The sequence below is a fragment of the Anguilla anguilla genome, chromosome 8 (assembly GCF_013347855.1).
Source record: "Anguilla anguilla isolate fAngAng1 chromosome 8, fAngAng1.pri, whole genome shotgun sequence".
Classification (NCBI taxonomy): Eukaryota; Metazoa; Chordata; class Actinopteri; order Anguilliformes; family Anguillidae; genus Anguilla; species Anguilla anguilla.
The window spans coordinates 27,323,773-27,347,346 of NC_049208.1; the positions used below are offsets into that span (position 1 = coordinate 27,323,773).

Below are 23,574 nucleotides of genomic sequence, written 5' to 3' on the forward strand. Positions count from 1 at the left end.
CCATTGGTGCGGTCTGAGGAGCTGAAGTTGAAGCCCTGGGTGTTTGTTACAGGACTGTTGTGCCCTTGTCATTATGCTGTCTGTGTTATAGCGCAACTGTGGCTATGAGAAAGATTGCCAAGCCAGGGAGTGCCCATCCGAGGTACTTTGCTTAGGCTCTTCTTAGAAACAATCAAGCGTTTATTTTACCATGGTTAGCTATAATGCACATTGAAATATTGCGTAAAAAGTGATACATTTTAATATGAACTCAAAGAACACTGTTTGGTTGGAGATGCACCAAACCAAACCCATGAGCACCAAACCAAACCCATGAGCCCTTCTGAGGGTGATTTATATTCTGGGTATGTCTTTAAGTTATATTTTTGTGTTGGACCACCCCGTGAGCCTTCAAACTCAAGTGTGACTGTTCTTTTTTATTAGTGTACACGTTCCATCTCCGTGCGTCACAGTGCTCTTGGCCAGAGCTTTCACCTAATATGAAGCCAGTGGCCATGAGCCCACGGATGATGGCAATGATAGTCATGGTGACTGGCTTACCACAGTTTCTTATGCCATGACTGGCACTCAATGTGGTGAAGTCTTGAAAACAAAACTTTAATATAAATAAGCTGAGTAATGATATCAGTATGTAATATCAATGAATGTTATGGAAATAGATTGAAACACAGGGCTGCTTTATTAGGCATGGTGTCTGTCAATCGGCTTTCCTTCTATCCTTATTCTCAGGTATTTACTCCAACGCTTGTGGCACAAAACCTTTTTTCTTTATCTCAGACGACAAGTGCCCTTTGGTGAGATACAGTGCTGTTGCCGGCTGTGGATCTGATGGTGCTGAATGCTAGAGCCCTGCCACGCCTTATCTTAAGCCCTTCCCACTTCACACACACTCCTCCGCACCCTGCACCCACCTCCAGGGTGCGCCGCAAAGCATTCTCCTGTCCGGGGCCCGCACTGGGCCCCGTCATTCTCACTGAGGGATCAGCTCCCAGACAGAGAGACAGAGAGATGGGATAAAAAATTTAAAAAAACAGGAAAGAGATACAGAGAAAGAAGGAGACAGACAGAAAAAGAAAAAAGACACAGAGTAAGAGACAGACAAATGGATGGAGGGTAAAAGAAACCATGACAGACAGAGCAAAAGACAGACAGATAGGAAAAGAGAGGGATGGGAAAGAAAGTCAAGCAGAGAAAAAGACAGAGGCAGATAGGGAGAGGTGGAGGCAGACAAGAACAGAGAAAAAGAGAAATACACACAGACGTGTGGTAAGAGAAGGGACAAACAATCCGGCTGTTGAAATAGGTTAACCTGGCTAGTCGTGGTACATTGACTTTGCGACCGCAGCCAAAGCGTTTAAATAGCTTAACCTGAGCAGCTGGGAAAGACAGGCTCTGTGACCACAGTCTGTCCGTTGGAATACGTTAAAACAGACAGTTTGGTCACTGAGAGACAGAAGAGGTTTTGATGGCGACACACTAGATTAGACATTCCCAAAACAAGGAAATATCATTTTTTGAAAAGCAGCACACATAAAAGGACATAAAAAGAGCTGTTAGTCTTGCTGGGAGAGCGACACACATCCCAGAATCTCCAAATAAGCCCAGTGTGTAGCCTGTAACAATTTTTCCTTTGATACTTAATTGTTTTTATTAATATATATAATTTTTTTTTTTTTGACACGATTTGCATAATTATATTTAACCAGAGATGAGCATACTGTTGTATACATGCATCAAAGATCTGCATACCTACAAATATGCATATCGGTATTGAGAAAGAATATGCATGTGGTTCTGAACTAAACAGAGCTGTACCACTACAGGGTGCAAGAACAACTGACCAGCAGGTCTTGTCAATATCCATGTTTGACTCGCCATTGCTGAGGCTAATATTGGACAGTTTTTCTGATGCTTCGGCACCTATGCCGTTTTAAAGCAAAATAATTTAGTCTTAGTTATACATACACACATACATAAATGTGTAAGGGAGCATCACTGCTTCTAGCCATACATTTTTTTTTATAAAACTAATTGAGAAATGCATGAGCTAGCACTGAGGCAATAACATCAGTTACGTTATACATGCCACTCTGACTGAATATTTTGAAGTAAGAATGAATGTTCTCTGCTTACTAATTGAATGAGGTAGTATGGAGGTTCTCTTGTGTAAAAATTAACTTTAAAATGTTCATTTATATCAAGTTGTGAACTGTTACAAGCCATTATGCATTACACTAGTTAACAAAGAAGCTATTGACATTAGGGGAAAAAAAAGTGCATGATACTTTCTACATTGCAACAATTTGGCATTATCAGAAGTTATGATATGACAAGAGAACTCTGCATTGTTCAAACTAGATTAGTTAATTCATCATTGGACCACAGTAGGATCTGCAAGCATGGGATATAATGGACAGTTTATAGACAAACAGCTTATGGTGCAAGATAAAGACAGATAAGGAGATAAGGAGAGACAGAGACAGTGAGTGTGTGTGAGAGAAAGAGAGAGAGAGAGAGAGAGCAAGAGAGAGAGAGACAGAGAGAGAGAGAAAGAGAGAGAGAGAGAGAGAGAGAGAGAGAGAGAGAGAGAGAGAGAGAGAGAGAGAGAGAGAGGTAAACACTGTTTACCCAGCCACTGAGGGCGGCCTCATCTGGCTCCCCAAAGATAAATAAAAGGGGTAAAAGCCAATGAGAGGAAGCAGAATGGCTCTTTGTGGCCCCGGGTGAGGTCCCTTTCAAGCCTGTTCCCACAGAGCAGACCCCCTGAACACGGGCCCGACTGCGGTAACTTTCGCTGGTGCCGGGGCTCAGACGGGAAGGGTAGGCCTCACCAGGCCACAAGCAGGCATTGTCCGTCGCCACAGAAACCAGCGTCTTCATGTCAGACATGTTTTTCTGTTTGTTTTCTTTTTTATGTCTTTAATGTGGCTCAGGGAATGTTTCCTCCCCCTTTTCCCCCAACCCATCCGCATTTCTTTCTTTTTTCCCTCTGCTTTTTTTTTTTGAAGACTGTCATTTGTAAAGCTCTTTAGTTGCAGACAGGCCCTATCTTTGTCGTGGTGTTGTGGCTTTTCCTTTTTTTCTCCCTTGTTCATTTTTTTAAAACTGACTTTATGAGGTTTTGGCACAAACTGCCCTTTTTTCAGGGATGAAAAAAACATACGACTCTAAAACAACAAAACCTATCCTCAAAGAATTCTGTCTTTCCCACGCTAAGCCAATTTTCATCTGAAGATTAAACAACCTCTAACGACAGAAGGAAAGAAAAAAAGGGAGAGAACAAGAGTGAGGGAGGCTGGGTGGGAGGGAGAGAGACAGAGAGAGAGAGAGAGATCTGGTTATGATTCTGGTCTCCAAAACCAAGAAAGGATGCCCCACAGACACTGAATGAGAAAAACAAAACAGAAAACTGTTACTATTTTTAAGATCCTAAAGAATGTTGCTCTGTGCCATGACTCAAAGGATTTGCAGTACAGTGGTAATCAGTTCATTCTGACTCAAGTCCCCAACCACATCACAGACAGGGCAGAATATTTTATTGGCCAAATCGGAAAATGAAAAGGGATAAAAAATGAAAGAGTGAAAATAATTCTGTCCGTCTTCTCAGCTCACGCCAAAGCGCCACTCTGGCTACTTTGTTGATAAATTTCTCTAATATTTGTCACAAATACAGGCTGTGTCTCAACGGGTAGGTGTGGTATTTCAACAGAGTAATTTCACATGCATGGCGCAAGCACAAGGAAACACGGTGTAAGTCAGTCTCTGTTGAACTACTCCATAAAGACTTGGCTTATTTCCCACTATTATGGTGTCAGGGTAGCATAATGGACAGCAACATGGAATTAATGAACACTAGACCTGAAATGTTTTGGTTCACATCCTTGAAAGTACGTTTTGGATGCACATTTTCCCAAAGTATGTGACCTTGCCCAGTGATAACATAGCCAACTTAATGTAAGACTATTATTACAGGTGATGAAAATTCTCAATATATGAATTTTGAATACCCGCAGAATAAATAAACATTTAAATGATTACAAAATAATTTCAAGTTCCATGAAAAAAATGCATTCAACAAACAGCATTGCCTTATTTTATATTATCTTATACTTGACAGAAATGATACAAAATGTAAATTATATAACTGTTAAGCTCTTTATTCATCTCCAACTGTGTTTAATAAGGAGGTGATCGAATCACTTTAAAACCACGACAAAAGGGCAATCAATATTGACCTTTAATAGGGTACCAAGCAATGTGTGCATGCTTCAAGGGCCACATTCATTTATGTTGCACTCAGAAAGCCAGTTATCAGAACACCACCGACCTAACACTTGGGTCTGATGGAATTTTAAGAGAGAAGAAATAGGCTTGTTACGGTCATAAAACGTGCGGGGGCATTCCAAAGGGTAGGCCTAGTTAATTTTAGAGTTCCTAGAATGGGATTAAGCGGGGTGTGCAGGAAGAGAAGAAAGGAGAGTGGGTGTGAATTGAGTAGTTTGTTGTGCGTTAGGAACACTTTTTGCTTAAAAATAAACAAATAAATGCAATAATGTACACTGAACCATTTTGCTTTGTCGACCAAAACAGGGATTTCGCACAAGTCTGTTTACGGTCGTCTACCGGTTACCTCCCAGAAATGATGTCGGACCGTGTTTGTGCGCGTGAGAGCCACGGCGTGGTGAAAAATGATATCTTTTCCGTCTTGGCTCTGGCCGTACTCGGTGTGTTGCGTGAGTGGGGATAGCCAGCGGGGGAGAAGCGGACCGGGAACAAGGCGGCTTGGCGAGTGTTGGAGAGCTGACAGTCTGCGGTGAGTCTGCATGATAGGGAGGGATCACGCCGTCCGGCCTCCGCCACCATGCTGCTATGTTTGAACTTAATTATAACGATCCCAGCCTGTAATTACAACAAGGCCCAGCGACGGCCGGGCTGTAGGTAGGGGACAGCGGTGGCAGTGGGATCGAGGCCCATATAAAATACAGAAGAAAAGAGATGCACATTGACCATCTTGTTGTGTATTCACGCAGTTGTGAAATTAAGCAAATTTAAATTTACAAGCATGACATGATTTTGATTAGTATATTTTAAAGCTGAGTAACTTCCAAACACACAGTTGCCATGCCACTGGAATATATATACCGTGAACAATAAATGCCTTATAGGCTAATGCTGTTTACAAGGGTCTCCTCAGAACAGAATATAAATCATGCTTATCTCTAATCTTAAGCACTACATTTGATTCACTGGGACTCAAGTTTAAATGCATCCTCCATTACTGAATTATTATTATTATTATTATTATTATTATTATTATTATTGTTGTTGTGGTAAACCAATTTTGATGCTGCCAACAGGTTTCCATAGATTATAACTGAATGGTGACCTTCAAAAGTATCTCCCGCACAACGGTAATTGCTGTATGTCACAAAACTGAATTGTTCAACTGCCGCACTCAGAGACAGAGCCAAAGAAGAAGAGGATGTGGGGAGTCTCTCAGTGTAGTCTGGAGCTGGGTGACATTCGAGATGGAAAGGGGGGGGGGGGGGCGGGCGTCTAATGAATCCTGAGGCAAGGCAAATCCAGACAATAAGGCCCCGCGTCTTCTTCATCAGACCCTGTCGGAAGTTTGCGGCCAAGAGAGCTGAAATCATTATTCTTCTCTCATTCTAAACATGAGATAATAAAAAAGGCGGACTTGTTTATTTCTGCCAGACGTCAGCTTTGGAGAGAAATAGAAGAAGGAGGGGAAAGGCTGTTTCAAAATTGCAAAAGTACATTAAGTGGTAATTACAGAGGGAGAGTAAAGATTTCTTCTCTCTTCCTCCACCACAGAGGGAAGAGCTGTCTTGAGACTGAGTTGTCACTGGGCGCCTGGCATATTAACTCCCCAACGACGGGCCTTTACCAGCGCCCCCTCCCAAACATCCTCGTTCCATCTGTACAAGTGCCCACTATTCTTCAGCTCTATTAAAGCAGCGCCATCCCTCCGCACACACACGCACACACGTACACAAAAGCATACCATTTCAACCACTTTCCGACCCTTCTGTCAATTCTTGTCCGATTCGTACACATAGAGAACTTAATTACAACTAGATCAATGGAGGATTGGACAGTATTGGGGAGAAACTAAAGTTTTTCTCAATTCTGTGATCATTGTTGGGGTTCACATCTGAGCTATACGTAGCATTCACTTAGCAGACCCTAATATCTATTTACCTGGTGGATATGAGCAATAATGTCAGAGCCAGCTAACAACACTACCAGACCAGCAGGTAAAGCATCACTAAATCTCCAGTGCAGGCTAACTGTGCTAACCAAGAACCAGTGCATATTCTAAATACATACAGACTGTGCCCATAACTTGTCCAAAGAAGAGAAACCATATCACCAAACACCATAAAAATATCATAACCTGAATTTGTACATTTCAAATGCCGCTTGTAATACTAACCTCTGATACCAATGTTTGCATACCCGAATCCCAAATCAGTAAAAACATTTTAGAGCAAAAGGAATTTCAAAAACTGAATTTCCGATATGCAGTAGATGTTCATGTCAAGACTTTTGTGGCCAAATTAAAAATTGCAAATAAAATGCCAACCCTGAATGAAGCTAAAGTCTGGCCTAAATGCAAATTTCTCAGGGTACATGAGTCAAATATAAATATTATATTTGAATGGCTGTGATGTATTATGAGATGTAAGGGGTTGACAACGTACACTTGCTCACAGATAGTGGAGCTCGTTAGGACACTAGCAAGGAGATGGGAAGCATTTTGATTGTGATTAGGAATTTATGAATAGGATATAAAATCGCTCCGTGAATTTCATATACAACACAGCAATTACGGCTGTAGGCCTATCTATCCAGCAGTCTGTACATGCACCACAAAGCCATTGTATTCATCAAGTTTACCATGGGGAAAACAGAAAAAAATCTTCAAACAAATAAGTAACCTCATGACCTCTAAGTAAAACTTCAGAGAGTGACGGATTGTGAAGTATGGGTGCGGTGAGCAGGAACTTTACGTTTACTTTCTCGGTCCGACAATAAAAAGAACTATTTTCTTTCAGAGCGAAAGCAAATAAACACACATCCGCTGTAGACAATGTGGGCAAGAGCAAGTCGTCTGACGACTTGATTGCACATTGAATGGGGCTCATGACGCGAGTGCCATTGTCAGGTTCACATCAATCTGCGCCTGTACAATGGTGGCCGGCTCTATATTTTAAAACGCGCGTCAACACTATGTACTTGTAAAGACAGTATTTATTTATTTATTTATTTCTAAAAGACAGGCCAAATGTGGTAATATTTGTGTAATTTTAAGGCGGTTTTGTTAAATAGAGTTAACTTGCTGTAATAGTGTGCATTCTTATTTATATTTTCATTTTACTAAAAAAAAACTTCCTTTTTTATTTTTTACATATGTCTCTACTACACGCACATAGTGAAACAAAGTGTGGAAGGACCATGCCTATGCAGCAGTGTTCCCCCCGTGCGCCGAAACAAGTAACATTGATGGCTAAAATTGAGATGTAGCGACCTCTTCTGCTGGCAGTGTGTTGCACACATTTATTACAGTGCATAGTCGTTTGTTGAGAGTAAACGTGAGGACATTACAGTGTTGACCAGAATAGCATTACTACACATTACTACTGACAAAATCGCCGTTACAGTTGTAATAGCAGTATGAGCTGACATTGTATAGTTCATTTAACTTATCTTCATACTATAGAAATTTCTATATGTTTACTAATCACTGTTATTCGTCATGTTTAATATATATTATAGGTAACGATTTACTTTTGTCAAAATACATACACATGGGTATTGTTCTAGGCCATGTTCTTTTTATCATTCCTGCTGAATTCACTGAATGCCAAGACTAGGATGAACCGCAAAAGAATAAAATTAAATGACATAAAATAAAATACACTTCCCAGAAATCCTCGGGCTCATAGAACATGCCCTTTCGAACGCTTTCGTTTCTCATTGGACAGTTTTGTTGTACCTCTGGTTCTTTAACGAGTGGTGTCATATGTCAACCCGTGTCAACTGTAGCGTCACGTTTGAGTAATAAAGGAAGTAGCTCCTACTAGCTAGGTGATTACCAACGGCAGAGAAATACTGCTGCTACAACAGATCTCACATCGAAGGTAAGATTTCTTGGCCTCTGTAAATCTGTTTAATTGTCGGCATTGCTTACATAATACATCGAAGGTGATAAACAATTTCTAGTTAAATAGTAATGAATGCAACTATCGACTTGCATTGAATACATTAGGGTTTGAGCCCCGCTTTGGTAGGAATTAGCTCTACGATTATGTTGGTACGTTGTAGCATGAGTTTTCGTGTTCGGCGGAGTACGATTTGGATATGCGTAGTTCAGCACATTTCATGTGCAGTGTTAGGTAGACTATCAAAGCCTTATAAAAGCAATTAACGTAACGGGCTTTCTGTAGTCCACACGATTTGGGAGGTAAGAGATTAGGCTGTGTTTAACGTCCCCTGCCCACCTCCAAAAAAGGCATGTTGGTACGTTTGTCAGCGTGTTTCCTCCTTTGGATAAGGCACTGTGTATAGCCTGTCTCGTGCGTCATGTGCAGTTTTGTAACAATGTACAACTGACACAATTTGAAAATAGCCTACACATTTTAAATGTGAAAGTCGCAAATCACAAAACCCTCTATTGGTAACGCGGGGGACGACTATGAGGTTAGGCAGGGTCATGCATTTTGCTGTGGGGAGTCAACCAGAGTTCAGCACATGGGTGACTGCTGTTATGTGTGTGGGCGAATAGTGTGGAGTGGGTGTTTTGTTTTGGTTCAGGTTTAATGACAGTGCCAGAATTGTCTCTCTCCACTTTCTCTCTCCTGCTTTCTATCCACTGACATCTACCTCCTCTGCTTCCTCCCTCGCTCTCAGCTGTGTGTGGAGAGGGTAAAGATGGAGGTGCCGTCCTACCAGTCTAAGCTGCTGTGTGAGCTGAACGAGCAGCGGAAGCGGGACTTCTTCTGCGACTGCAGCGTCATCGTGGAGGGGAGGGTCTTCAAGGCGCACCGCAACGTGCTATTCGCCGGCAGCGGCTACTTCCGGGCCCTGCTGGTCCACTACCTGCAGGACAGCGGCCAGCGCCACAGCACGGCGTCCCTGGACATCGTCACCTCCGAGGCCTTCTCCCTCATCTTGGACTTCCTGTACTCGGGCCGGCTGGACCTGCGCAGCGACAATGTCATCGAGGTGATGTCGGCGGCCAGCTACCTGCAGATGACCGACGTGGTCAGCTTCTGCAAGGCCTACATCCGCTCCTCTCTGGAGATCTGCAACCGAGAGAAGGAGAAGGAACGAGAGAGGGAACGAGAGAGGGAGAGAGAGCGGAAGAGGGAGAGGGAGAGGGAAAGAGAGAGGGAGAGGGAGGGCGTGGCAGACAGTGGGTCTCCGGCTGAGGCCTCCAATGCCTCCACCTCCCAGACGGATGGAGGTGACCACTCCGGGTCGGACATGCCCAGCTCAGCCATGCCCTGCTCAGCGTCCGCCCTCCCGCTCGACCCGGCCACGCCCCTGGCCCCCAGTAGAGACTCGGAGAGCGAGAGCTCCCGGGGGGAGTTCCCCAGCTTTCACCCTGTGGACTTGGCCATCAAGAGCAGCCAGGGGGAGAAGGTTAACTCCTCCTCCAGGTTCCTCCTGGGGCTGGTCCACCCTAAGACAGAGTTTGACCCCGATGAAGAAGGGGAGGGCTCGCCAGGGCCAAAGGACATGCCCCTGTGCCAAGCCCCGCCCGATGATGATGACATACCCCACCCTTCCAGCCACACCCCTGGAAGCGAGCCGTCCTCCTTGCACTATGATAACTACCACATGAAACAGTTCCTGGAGGTGTTTCTCAGGGGGGGCTCAGATCCACGGCGGGAGGAGCTGGCCCAGCACTTTGCCCAGGGTTTTGGGGGTGGGGAGGGGGCCAGCCGCTTGGAGGAGGGGCTGGGGCTCGGGGGCTCTTCCATCATGGAGATCCAGAGCGAGTGGTATGGTGAAGACACAGGTGAAGATTCGTCTTATGCTGATGACATCAGCTCATGACCTTTTGTTAATTTTAGCTTGAATTATTCTTCAGTCTACAAAAAATGTATAAATGGTTGCGTTTGTACTACAGTAAGTACAAAGGGACAGTATGTTAAAATATTCTTCTTTTAAATAGAGTCTTATGTGTGTTTCACAGTTATAGATGGGGCACAAGAGTCAGGCTAATCAGAGGCACAATCACATTTACTGAAATTTCCAGCACAAGTTATTTGCGGTTGTTAGCTTGCTGACAGTTGGTATGCGGTGGTATGCAAAATAGTGACAGCTAACAGCTGGTAAAATTGCCGTTGATCATATAAAAGCGTAAAATAAAATGTCATAGAATTAATATTAATCATGAGTTGTACAGTATAGTTGACAAGGTAGCACACTGATAGCTGAGCTCATAGGCTCAATGAAGAGGTTGTGGCAGGTTTTATATTGCCAGGCGAATAGGCTTGCTCGCCCTGGGTCCGTGTTGGGATTTGTCCCACGTCACATGTCCGTTGCCTTGACTGCAGGTTCCCCTCTGTTTTTATTGCTCCAGGTGATGGAATGGTGGTGCCGGTGAAGCTGCACAAGTGCCCTTTCTGCCCCTACACAGCCAAACAGAAGGGCATCATGAAGAGGCACATCCGCTGCCACACGGGGGAGAGGCCTTACCCCTGTGAGACCTGCGGCAAACGCTTCACCCGCCAAGAACACCTGCGGAGTCACTCCCTCAGCGTGAGTGTGTGTGTGAGAGAGAGATTTAAAAAAATATATACATATAAACCATTGTGTTTTTTATGCTTGGTTTTCCTGTGTTCAGCTGGCCTGAATGCCAGGCTGCAGATTAAAACAAGCCTTCTCGCCTTTTAGCCCCCAAATTCGATTGGGTGTCAGCATCGTATGTTGCTGCTTCCCACATTGGCTTCTGTGAACATGTTATTCTAATACAGCTATACTGCACAACAAAAACAAACCTGTCGGGCCTGCTTTCACTGACCAAGGGGCAATTTCATTAAACCCGGTCCAATGTCAGCTGGACAGGGGGTGTTCATATGAAGATGTAAGGAGACTTTGGAGCTCTCCCTGGTACTACCTTTACAACACTGCCAAATACGCGTGTTTATGCACATCCAGTTAAGGAAAACAAGCTTCACTGAGCTCTGAATTGCTTCAGAGGGGCACAAAGATCTTTGCTAATTCAGTAATGAAGCTTAAGCAATATTCTGAAATCCATTAAGTCTTTAAATTTTTCTCACAGGTGCATCGCTCCAGCTGGCCCATTGTGTGTAAGGGGTGTCGACGCACGTTCACGGGACCGGTGTCACACGGGCTGAAACGATTCGGCCTCTGCGACGGCTGCACCTGTGTCACCACCACCCAAGACGACTCCGTCCCCATTAATCTCAGCAGCCAATCGGAGGGTGCGGAGCGCAGCGACGGGGACGGCGACTGGCCGATGTACATGGACGATGCGGAGGAGGCGGAGCCCAGCGGTGGAGACGACGACACGGAGGACAAGCAGGAGCTACAAAGGCAGCTCACAGAGAACGAGGGTCTATTATAGGGTGGTGGAAGTTAACTCTCCCTCCGTTCCCCAGCCACACCAACAATTAAAAATGAGAAGTTGAGGCTGGCCACAGCAGCCAGGGACAGGAAGGGGGAGGATTGGAGAGGAGAAAAGGGTAGCGGTGTGATATTGTGAGGGCGTCCACAGGACGCGTCCAATCAGGGCTGTGGAAGGGGGCCAAAGATGTGATGTTACTACTTGACCAGGGGGAGTTTTTTTCCTCCATGTTAAGGGTAAAGGGTCAGCCTTGGATTTTTCCACAGCGTATTACTGAAGGGAAGAGCAGGGCACGAGTGTCTCATTGTGCAGGCAGTCTGGCGGTGGTCAGGACTCATTCCTGCTGATGAGCAGTTCCCCAGCTGTGCAGAGAGAGCTGTGTGGGTGGGAGAGGCGAACAAGCAGGGGGCTCCTTTTTAAGTGTGTCAGGGAGGTGCCCTGCAAAACCTTGTGCCACTGCTCCAGTTTGCAAGAGTGAGGTCATTTACTCACCGAATCATCTGACAGGAGACCAGCTTCCACCAGCAGGCAGCCCAGCGGTGTGGGGCCAGAGGCACTAGACAAATTCTCTGCATGTACAGGTCCTGCATGGCTGTCTCATGGAACTGATATATGAACATATATTTTATTTGCTCGTCTGTGCTGTACTTCAGAAAACAGCAGCTTTCGAACCTTTGGGAAATGGCTCCCGGTTTCTTTCGTTTAGCAGGCTTTAACGGACCCTGTGAGCAGACAAAGGTGCTGAGCTGGCGTAGCGGCCGCCCTTAGCCCTCGGTTTCAGTGATGTGCACGGTTGCTCCCCGTGGGCCAGGTTTCCCTCTCGGTCCTATGAAAGCACACGAATGAAGACTCTCCAAAGAAGAGAATCGGAAAAGAAAATCAATCAAGGAAACGATAAAAGCTGAAATATTTTCATTTTGCTATATCTGTAAATAAAGCTTGATTTATGGAGATAATGTGACACCTGTCAGATTTTCCTCATTGTACAGAGGTCAACTGATTTTTTAAATTTTTTTAAAGGATACATATTTATTGTGTTATTCCGATTCCGATTTTGTAATGTTTGCTTTTTCTATTCTTAAATTTGAACTGATTTCAAAAGCAGTGTCTACTGTGAAATGCAACCCTCCATTAAAAAATCTGTATAAGTACACCTGCATTTCCATTAATTAGCCATGTTTTTAGCAGTTGAAGAGGTACTGTAGTCAAATGGAAAAAAAAACATTTGTATCATTGTCATAATGGACAAATTTAAGCCAGCTTAAGCTCAATTTAATTCCTCTTAGTTTTACCTGTTGTGTTCATGCAGTCTCTGAACTGTTTAAATGGGTATGTCATCTAAAGGAATTCTATCATTCTATCTAATATCCATCATCAGACCATACATCCCCACACAAGTACTGAACAAGCAATTGTCCCCATTCATTTTTCCCCATTTGTGCTATGCATCCTGAATTAACTTGCTAGGCCTCTCAGTTCTAGAATGAGAGCATCACCAGGACTGCTCAAAAATCCCACCTCAGACCCCTCCGATGTAATGAATTATCGACCCGTATCGCTTCTACCCTTTCTGTCCAAAACCCTTGAACGAGCAGTTCTTAAACAACTAACCTCTTTTCTCCATCAGAACAACCTGCTAGACCCTCACCAGTCTGGCTTCCGATCCGGGCACTCAACAGAGACCGCACTCCTAGCTGTGACAGAGGCATTTGCCACTGCAAGAGCCTCACGCCTCTCCTCTGTCCTGATCCTTCTTGACCTGTCTGCAGCTTTCGACACGGTCAACCATAAAATACTCCTCTCCACCTTGGCTGGGATGGGCATCGCCGGGACTGCCCTGTCTTGGTTCGCTTCCTATCTTGCAGATAGGTCCTACCAGGTCACCTGGAAGGGGTCTGCCTCTGCTTCTCATCCCCTTGTTACGGGAGTGCCGCAGGGATCTGTACTGGGTCCTCTGCTGTTCTCCTTATACACCAGATCTCTTGGTTCAGTTATTAATTCACATGGCTTCTCCTATCATTGTTATGCAGATGACACACAACTCTTCTTTTCTTTCCCCCCCTCGGCCACACAGGTCAATGATAAGATCTCTTCCTGCCTGGCTGACATCTCCACCTGGATGGCCAGCCACCATCTGAAGCTCAACCTCAACAAAACTGAGCTGCTCTTCTTCCCGTGCAAGACCTCCTTACTTTGTGATCTCTCAATCACGATTGATGGCACCACAGTGACTGCCTCTCACTCTGCCAAGAGCTTGGGGGTGATCCTGGATGACTAACTGGACCTCAAGGAGCACATCAAGGCAACATCACAGTCCTGCAGATTCCTTCTGTACAACATCAGAAGGATTCGACCCTACCTGACGACGCACTCCACCCAGCTGCTCGTCCAGGCTACGGTGACCTCTCGCCTTGATTACTGCAACTCTCTCCTTGCAAGCCTGCCAGCTTGTGCCATATAGCCACTACAGATGATTCAGAATGCCGCTGCCCGACTCATCTACAACCTTCCCAAATTCTCCCACATCACTCCTCTGCTGCGATCACTCCACTGGCTACCGGTCGCTACCAGGATCCGGTTCAAAGCCCTGACCCTTGCCTACACTGCTGCCAACAGGACAGCCCCCATCTACTTGCAGGACATGACTCGATTCTATGTGCCTGCTCGACCACTCCGCTCTGCGGCAGCAGGGCGCCTTGTAACCCCTCCTACCCGCCCAAAGGGATCACAGAGCTTCTCCACCCTAGCTCCTCAGTGGTGGAACGAACTCCCCGTCCCTCTCCGAACCTCCCCCTCACTACCCATTTTCCGCCGTGGCCTGAAGACTCATCTCTTCAGACTATACCTAGACTAACCACCACCACGCTGTATATTTCACTCTAAATCTCTCCCCCCCCCCCCTTTTTTCATGACACTTGTTACATGTTGTCCCGGATTCGACCCTGCGACGGAGTGTAGCACAGTGGGTAAGGAACTGGGTTTGTAACCGAAAGGTCGCAGGTTCGATTCCCGGGTAGGACACTGCCGTTGTACCCTTGAGCAAGGTACTTAACTGAAATTGCTTCAGTATATATCCAGCTGTATAAATGGATAAAATGTAAAACTTGTGTAAGTCGCTTTTTTCAGCACTTTTTGGTAATTTGTATTTGTCCTAATACTGTAGCTTATTCTTCTACCTAGTTGGCTTTGCAGAGGTTAGGTCTGAATAGTGTTCATAGGTCTGTGTGAACTAAGCTGTGTTCTTGGCTAGAAACAGCTGTACAAAATAAGTATTGTACCTTACTGAACCTGTGTTAAGCAGTTGTCTATGACCATGAAATGCACTTTTTGTACGTCGCTTTGGATAAAAGCGTCTGCCAAATAAATGTAATGTAATGACTGCAGAATCTTGATATTCTGCACCTGACTTATCATTCCACCAGTTGAAGCCGCTGCATCGTGGTTCCTAAATACAGCAGGGTGTATTTATACTGCCAATGTTGAGTGTAATGCTAGTGTAATGTAAATTATAGTAAACTACAGTTTAATATAGACTATTGTGAAGTTAAATGATTTTTGCTGTAATTTAGTACATCCGCTAATTACCGGTAAGTGTTGTTGTACACATTGTACTACTGTTTTAGTTTGGTGGTGTACCAGGTTACCAGTTCTTGTGTTGCGACATGATCACGGATGATTTAAAAACATAAAATGCCATGCGTCCTCGAAGCTGCGGACTCCACTTCCCATCAGCCCCTCCGAAAAATACTTTGTTCTCATGGCACGTGAATGGTAGTCATATGACTCGTTCAACTCAGAAGGCATTTGTACAAAGGAAACAACGGTTCCCGGAATAACTGAATTGGCCGCTTTATATTTGAGCAAAATTGCAAAATGCCCGTACATTGTCTGCCGATATGGACATTTTTTATTTTACTTGCCTTGCCGTCAGGAGCCGGAGCTAGGTACACTGCGGACTGGGACAGTCTTGATTCGAGACCGCTGCCAACCTGGTATGATGAAGCCAAATTTGGGATTTTCGTTCATTGGGGAGTTTTCGCGGTCCCCGGATTCGGCAGTGAATGGTTTTGGTGGCACTGGCAAGGCGATCCGAACCCGAAATATGTGGAATTCATGAAGAAAAACTACCCTCCAGGATTCACTTACCCACAGTTTGCGCCTGACTTCCGTGCACAGTTTTTCGATCCAGACCAATGGGCTGAAATCTTCGAGGCTTCGGGTGCAAAGTAAGCCGTTGACCTAAAAATAATGAGAATATCCCACGATAAGATATAGTTAGTCTAGCTATGTAGGCCTACTTATCGTTACTTAACATGTAAGTCCAAAGGGAATTGACTTTGCTCTGTCTGAAATGTGAAATGTAGCTTACTGAAACTGGATTTAACTTTGAACATTTGCAGGTGTTCACACATTCGGCACTGAAGGCATCGTTGATTTTATAGTTTAGTAGCTTATTACATAAATGAGTGTTTGAGTGAGAACTGATCTGCCTGATTAAAAGTGCTAAAAATTAATATGGAATAGGCATTAATTCTTTGTAACATGAAAGTTGGTCATAACTGGTATTAAGTGGGTAAATCATCCTTCATTACACATTACAAGTGTCTAATTAAAGTCAGCAGCTTGTTACACAGCAGGAATAATGACTGGAATGAAAAATGGTTTGGGAACCCCTGTTGTAATAATTCCAAGTGCCAAAGAGCCTAAATGTAATGCTATTTTGCTTGTTTTCTTTTACTGATGATTTGAGAACACTTATTTATACTGTGAAATCATCAGTAACTGAAATCCTCCGGTAACTGTTGGTTTGGCCACTTTCAGGTATGTGGTTCTAACGTCCAAGCACCATGAAGGCTTCACGACGTGGGGCTCCCCACACTCCTGGAACTGGAACTCTGTGGACACGGGTCCTCACAGGGACCTGGTGGAGGACCTGGGAGTCGCTGTACGAAAAAGGTACAGTGTTAACGGTTTCCAAAGGCCAGAGATCATAATGATTGATTCTCACTGTAAAAGCGTATTCACAGTTCATTGGTGTCAGACTCCAGTTTCATAATGAGACCAGGTGCCTCTTTCCGAAGGCATATATTGACTGTTGATTATAGGGAAACTCTGTTAAATGTATTTGTGTACACTGTGCATCCACATCTGAGGTCTCCAGAATTTGAGTTTGACACCCCTGACATCTTTGTAAAAAATGTCTTGTAATGCATGAGTACGTATTATAGGTTTGCAGTTGGAGAGCTGAACTATTTAGCGAAAGTTTATGATGTTGTTAGCTAGCTGGTGTATCATTACAACATACGTAGTTCACACAACATATAGAATTGCTTCTGTTATTAAAGTGATATTAAAATGTAACATTTAATTTTCTATTATTATTGGAATCTGAAAAGAAAATTATGTTCTGCAATATCTTTTCCCTAGGTCCCTACACTATGGCCTATATAACTCCCTATATGAATGGTTCCACCCTCTTTACCTGTCTGATAAAAAATCGGGCTTTAAAACACAGGAGTTTGTATTCAACAAGCTTCTACCAGAACTTCATGATCTTGTTACCAGGTAACTGCTTCACACATTGGCCTTCTGGTGTGTCATGTGCCACAAAAATTGTAAAAGTAAATCACCTCACTAAAGTGGGTTAATCTGTCTTATTTCACTGTTGTATCTTTGTGTACTGTAGTTTATGAATGCTACACCATGTTTATGTGTCTAATGACTGACTCTGTACCATGATCCAGGGTTTGAATAGCGGTGCTAAACCTGCAACATCAGCACATTACTTTTTGTATTATTGGCTTTGAAAGAGGAGGAAGTAAGCAGCTTTTCTGAGCTGACATGTTTACTTGTCTTTCAGGTACAAGCCAGACCTGATATGGTCAGATGGGGACTGGGAAGCACCAGACTCTTACTGGAATTCCACTGAGTTCCTGGCCTGGCTCTACAATGACAGCCCTGTCAAGGTGTGTACTGATGAACATAGGTCATGTGCACGTACAGTGGAAATAAGAAAAGGCTATAGCTGCAAGCAACAAATATGGCAGCCAAGCACACATGGCTGCAATGATGCCAGCTAGTTTACCGTCACTAATAAGTCTGAAAGTCCTTGTTTTGTATGTTTTTTGTTAAACTTGTACATCTTGCAAAAAAAATGTATTAGTTGGTTTTAAAGTTATAGTGCCCCCCTTGATGACCTTTTGAAAATTTGTCCAAAGAATTGGATGTCCATATGAAATTCTGGATCATGAGATGGTGTATTAAAGGGGTTTTTTAATACAGAAAAATACTTTAATGTCACTGGCTCATGACAGTCACTTCAAGACAGCAACCCTTAGGGCACACATTTGTTCCTAATTCGATGTTTGATCATTGCAAACAGTTTGAAATCTCTACAAAAGAACAATGATTTTTAAATATTTGTTCAATATGAAAGTACTACCATACTGCTTTTATATGGGTATCGATATCTGTTTGAAGCCTTCATTTGATTGTCAGTATTCCAGGCAGGTTTTCTTTCAGTGAATGAATGTGTGATGTGTCAAACAGTCCAGGAAAGGTTTTTAACTGTTTTTTAAAAACTAAAGTGGAGAAATATCCAATATGGCTGACTGGGTTCTTGAGAATTATTTCATTGTGGAGTGATAGATGTATGGACAGTTTTGTGACTCTAGGACATGTGGCAGAAGTAATTATTTTTTACAAAAATTGTGCAGTGTGCTCTACTTACTATATCGTCTGACCAGTTGGAGAGAAAGTTGGCTGTTTTGGGCAAGGCTCTACCGTTGTATAAATTTAATCAAAACCGACCAGGTGGTTTTGGTACAGTTTGGGCCTCAGGGCCTGTTAAGGATGGCCATAGTTTTTGGAACGTGTTCATTGCAGTGTCTTCCAGGTATAGCTTGGCTTGCTCCTGGAACAATCCCTGGTCCTCAGTGTCCGACATGCTCAAGTGACTTGACAATCTACTGTTTGGGTGTGATGCTTGGTTTGCAGACAGAAATGAACCTTGGCACATGGTGCAGATTAATTCTCATCAGTGCAGCCTTTGCTCTTCCATAGTCAGGGAACCCACTGTGAGTAAATTTATTAGTGTAAAACTACATTTGAATACTAATTGCTTCACTTTGCTGCCAGATTAAACAGAAATAGCTTGTGGCAAAAATCCACAAAGACAGAAGCAGGGGTATAGTCACTGAAAAAAATGAAGAAAATACACAAAAAACAAAATCTGCAAGCATTGGTCTATTGGATGGTACAGTAATAGCGGCTAGCATGTGCTATAGGGGTGGAGAAAGGGGAAGGAGGTCTCTGGCCCTGTAGATGCTCTGATCCTCAGGGCACAGCTCTGAGGCTTCGATAAAGATGCCCCTCCCACAGGATTCGGTGGTGACCAATGACCGCTGGGGGGCTGGCTGCAGCTGCAAGCACGGAGGATACTACAACTGTGATGACAAGTACACCCCGGGACAGCTGCCCAAACATAAGTGGGAGAAGTGCACCTCTGTGGACACCTACTCCTGGGGCTATCGGAGGACTATGAGGCTGAAGGAGCTGCTGGACCTGCCCAGTATTATACAGGTGAGAACTGGGGGCGGAGCCCAAAACCACCTGACAAAGACTGTTCTCTTACCTATCGCTCTTATCACTCCAAATGAGCTTTTGACTGTTCCATATTGATTTTAAATCAGTGCATACATAAATTCTCGCTCGAAAATGTTGTAAATGCAAATTTGAGGCATTATAATCTGATGTCCTCAGCACGAGATCGTTCAACTGCAACAGATCAACTGCAAATGTGCTTTGTTATTCCAGAATTTCTCCTTGGGTTTTTCTTCACAAATATAAGTGTCTTTCAGTGGAGTTAATGAAACCCTGGTTTCAGTAAATGAGAGCTGTACAGCTCAGTGGTCTCGTCACGCCGTTCTGTTCTGACCAGGACCTGGTTCGCACTGTGGCCCTCGGGGGAAACTACCTGCTGAACGTGGGCCCCACGGCAGAGGGGACGATCCCGCCGGTGTTCGAGGAGCGCTTGCGGGGTTTGGGCGACTGGCTGAAGGTCAACGGGGAGGCGGTGTACGCTTCCCGGCCATGGAGGGTGCAGAGTGAGAACTCCACCCAGACCGTGTGGTAAGAGTCCCGCTACCAGCCCTACCAGCATGCCTAATGTACACAGCTCTATGATGTGCAGGGTATTTGAGTAGCATTAGTGAAAGTGTAAGTCTTGCATGTATTTGTGGTTTATGGGTTGAGTGAAGGTTACTTTTGGATTGAAACGTTTAGGAATGCATTGTTGAAAAAGTCTGTGTACCCAGAGGAGGATGCATGGTTTAGCTGTTCATTGTATTTTTTTAATGCTCTTGTTGGTTTGTCGTTATCTTGAGGTAGCTGACCCCTCACTGAAGCCTGTGAGCTTGAGTCTCTGGAGATGAACTGTGCGCGTGTTTGTGTTTTCTGTCTTTCACAGGTATACCTCGAAGGGCTCCCAAGTTTACGCTTTCATCCTTGTCCGACCGTCAGAATCCTGGCTGAAGTTAGCCGAGCCAATAACGTCGCCCTCTACAAAGGTAAGCACAGCTGTGCTGGTGTATCCCAGTCTGTAACCACCGTGTCTGCATGGCTCTCTCAACGTAGGCTGCCCTGCTAATCGATGTCGCATTCCGTTGGCAAGGGAAATACACTGACCTTATCCAGATTGTTTTCATTGAGTACATTTGAGGTGCACAATAACTTTTATACTGGTTATGTGGACTGAAAGAATACTGTATGCTTAAAGATGCCATTTCAGAGCAGCCAGCCAGCAGCTCAGTAGTTGCGGTCTCGTCAGAGGCAGTTTGTGAAAATTAAAACGTTTTGTTTGGTGATACTCATTTGAGCATCCCGGAGCAATGCTTTGTTACTTTCCTCCAAAATCATCGTTGAGCTCATTGAATGGCAGCCATCTAGCAACAGGAATACATTGAGCAGTCAAGACGAATCCTGCCAGTGATGTCACAACTTAGCTTGTGCCAAGATGGTTGTGCCCTTGTGCAAAAAAAACAAACAAATTTTCCTAGCTCATACCTGTCGATTTCAGATTTGAATGCAGGGCCAGTTCTTATCTAAGGTAAAAAGCAAATGAACCAAAGCCATTGGATCCTTCCCGAGAGCTTCTGTTCTCTTTTAAACCTTGCTTTCATGACTGAGAACCACTGTTTCCCTGTTGTGCACAGGTGACGTTATTGGGGTACTCTGGACAGCTGAGCTGGTCTGCCCTGCAGCCCAGTGGCCTGACGGTGCAGCTGCCTCTCGAGCCTTTTGTGAACGGCCACGGGTGGACGCTGAGGCTCGATGGCGTCAAGTGAAGCTCTTGTGCTTTAAAAATGGAATTTTATATCAAGTTTAATCTACCAAGGTTTCCATGATAAGAAAAACATGAAACATCAATTCACTTAATCTGCTTCATGCAAGTAATCACTATTTTTGTATGTATTTTTATAACAAAGAAATAAAAATGTTTGAGTTACTGTGTTGCCTTGTTTGGTCTCATCGAGAAAAATCCCAAATGCATTTAGTCTTACACTGCAACAAAGAAAACATTTTTAGAAACTCGTCTGAGGCAAAATGGGTTTTATTTTGCGCCAGAAGCTTAAAGTAGCTAATTTTGTGGCTGTGTTTTCCTTATGGAGCTCAGTTGATGTTTTTCATTGAAAAAAATATGCAGATGTCGTTTATGTAGACGAGCAGAAATAAAGTGATTCCAGAACCTTCTGAATAACTGAAAAGCTCTTTCTCTGCACATTCTCTGCACCTGCACAACTTATTTTCATCTCACCTAAGACTGAGAGGCTCTGCAGATTTAAACAGTTTTATTTTTAAAATTGCCGATGGCTTGACTGTCAAAACACCAGATTAAAAATAGTAAATTGAAAAAAAAAAAACATTTACTGTCTGAAGTGCTGTTTCAGCCAGTTAGTGGCTGTCAAAAATCAGCATCCTTGAAAAAATTAATCTCAAAGATCTTCAGGATGAATGCACCACAACAGGAAAACAGCTTCATTGATGAATACACCTGTCTTTGGTGTATTCCTGTTCCTCCTCGGCTTCTGTCCTATAGGAGCTGGTCCTCAGACTGCTGTATATTACTCATGTTTCCTTAGCATACAAAGCATTTAAACTGGAGGAAAGTGAAACAAGGACATGGAATGGGAGCTTGCTAATACTTAAGGTTCCGTCATGCAGCCTTTGTAACACAAAATGATTCCTGCAATTTCTTCAGCTGCCAAGATGCTTTATATGACAAAAATAATAAAAGACTTGGCTATCGGTGATATTATATTTTAGGCCAATAAATAATATTTCTCTACCTTTCTTCAAAGACACAATAAAGAGACCCATGATGGTAGTTTTAATTTACCATAATAAAGTTAAAATGGCGAGGAGTTTGGGTTTGAGTGGCTAAGGGCTGGAATGAAATGCAATCTAAGAGCTTACATGGGCCGAGTAAGGGCAGGTCGGATACGGTTCATTCCCCAAAGAAGGACCCTACATTTTCTGTCTGGGTGCAAAACGTAGTTGAGCGAGGAAGGAATCAATCAGTCGACAGATAACTGATTATCTGTCCTGGCTTCCAAATGAGTGCTTTTTGGTTGCTGAGAGCAAAAGCGATTGCTTTCTAAAATGCTGATGAATTGTGTGCAGTTTCACACCCTGACAAAATTCTACCTCGCTCCCTCAGAAGACCTCTGGCTGTCACTCAAACTGATGACAGGCTGCTTGTACATTATAAGGCCAGTAACCTGACGGTTTGAGTCCCGGGTGATACATTGCATTTGTGCCATTTTAAAGTGCTTTGCTGTTGTAAATATTCAGCCGTATGAATGTAACCAGCATTCCAGCCATCAGTCATTTTCAATGATAATAACAAAAAAGGTGGCGCGGTGGTGCAGTGGGTAGCACTGTTGCCTACGGTGTGCTGGTGGTCCTGAAGTACACTAAATCAAAGTCGCACAGATACACGTCACAACCACGTGTGCTTGTAAGTCTACCCGCCAAGTGGGGTACCTAGGCTGCCCCTAACTGCTGGTCTGGGATCAGATTTCCCTTCCCAGGTCCTAGCTTTAACCATTAGGAGGAGAAGAAAATAACTGACTCTGGACCAGCAGCTAGGGCCAACTGCACCCAACACTGGTGGCTAGCTAGCTATACCCACGACAAATGCGGTGTCACTGGTTAGCTTAATGCATTTTTTCAATGGTCAGGACAATAATGTTAAGAAGGGAGAAAATCATTCCAAATCCAACCATGTAGAGCAGGTCATATACAGCCAGGGTAGATTAGCGGGTCTGTCAGCGCCAGCATGAAAGATATTGTTTATAAAGTTTCTGTTAGCTAACGTTAACGTTAGGAAGGGCTGGATCAGCAGGTAGCTAGCTAGCTGTCAAAGTCAAGTTTATTTGTCATTACAAACCATATGCTGTACAGTACACGATGTAACGAAACTTCGTTTTTCAAGGCTTCGGTGTAACATAGACTTTCAGTCTGCTCACAGCACATAGAAAGGAATACACATATTGTGAGAATCAGAATCACAGTGCACTTAGACAAGACAGGTGCAGTAGGCAAGAGATAGACCATTTCTAATAAATAGTTTTATTAAAACATAGTAAGTAGTAAACATATTGTCGGTAATTTATCGAAAACCATGCTGGCTAGGTATATTGTTGTTGTGTTGTGATAAAAAATATATATGACTTATTAGTAACAAATCTGTTATTTCCAGTAATTTGAAATTGAAATACGATATCGAAGTGACACTAGAAGTAGAAGGGCGCAAGCATGTTCCATCTGAGTCGTGACGATATAAGCAGACCTGCCAACCTTGGGAAAATATTTTGAGTACCACAATAGTCAGTGTAATGCTTAGTTCACATGCTTTCGCACCACTTCGCTTTGCACACGACAGTCTGCAA

At 43.8% G+C, this 23,574-nt stretch overlaps 2 protein-coding genes across 3 annotated transcripts; both read left to right on the forward strand.

Annotated features, from left to right (window-relative positions):
• Nucleotides 1-8,050: 8,050 nt before the first annotated feature.
• On the forward strand, nt 8,051-12,774 carry zbtb8b (zinc finger and BTB domain containing 8B). 2 transcript variants are annotated; one of them, XM_035431426.1, is made up of 4 exons: nt 8,051-8,165; nt 8,947-10,048; nt 10,616-10,794; nt 11,318-12,774. In XM_035431426.1, exons 2-4 carry the CDS (start codon nt 8,956-8,958, stop codon nt 11,621-11,623), a joined length of 1,578 nt encoding a protein of 525 aa, XP_035287317.1. In that variant the 5' UTR covers nt 8,051-8,165; nt 8,947-8,955; the 3' UTR covers nt 11,624-12,774. The 2 variants fall into 2 exon arrangements, with proteins under 2 accessions (XP_035287317.1, XP_035287316.1); XM_035431425.1 differs by having other exon boundaries at nt 8,065-8,165; nt 8,935-10,048.
• A 2,575-nt stretch (nt 12,775-15,349) lies between these two features.
• Nucleotides 15,350-21,226, forward strand: LOC118233479 (tissue alpha-L-fucosidase-like). Its single transcript, XM_035429276.1, has 8 exons — nt 15,350-15,849; nt 16,445-16,579; nt 17,051-17,188; nt 17,484-17,589; nt 19,004-19,204; nt 19,563-19,753; nt 20,091-20,190; nt 20,836-21,226. The coding sequence occupies exons 1-8, from the start codon at nt 15,497-15,499 to the stop codon at nt 20,965-20,967; spliced, it is 1,356 nt and encodes a 451-aa protein (XP_035285167.1). The 5' UTR covers nt 15,350-15,496; the 3' UTR covers nt 20,968-21,226.
• The last annotated feature ends 2,348 nt before the right edge of the window (nt 21,227-23,574 follow it).

Bases quoted from the DNA above. Each gene is read 5' to 3' on its own strand.
- zbtb8b (XM_035431426.1), top strand. From the start codon at position 8,956: ATGGAGGTGCCGTCCTACCAGTCTAAGCTGCTGTGTGAGCTGAACGAG. The intron at 10,049-10,615 runs GTGAAGATTCGT...TTATTGCTCCAG, and splicing joins GTGGTATGGTGAAGACACAG to GTGATGGAATGGTGGTGCCG. The intron at 10,795-11,317 runs GTGAGTGTGTGT...TTTTTCTCACAG, and splicing joins TGCGGAGTCACTCCCTCAGC to GTGCATCGCTCCAGCTGGCC.
- LOC118233479 (XM_035429276.1), top strand. From the start codon at position 15,497: ATGCCCGTACATTGTCTGCCGATATGGACATTTTTTATTTTACTTGCC. The intron at 17,189-17,483 runs GTAACTGCTTCA...CTTGTCTTTCAG, and splicing joins CTTCATGATCTTGTTACCAG to GTACAAGCCAGACCTGATAT. The intron at 20,191-20,835 runs GTAAGCACAGCT...TGTTGTGCACAG, and splicing joins TAACGTCGCCCTCTACAAAG to GTGACGTTATTGGGGTACTC.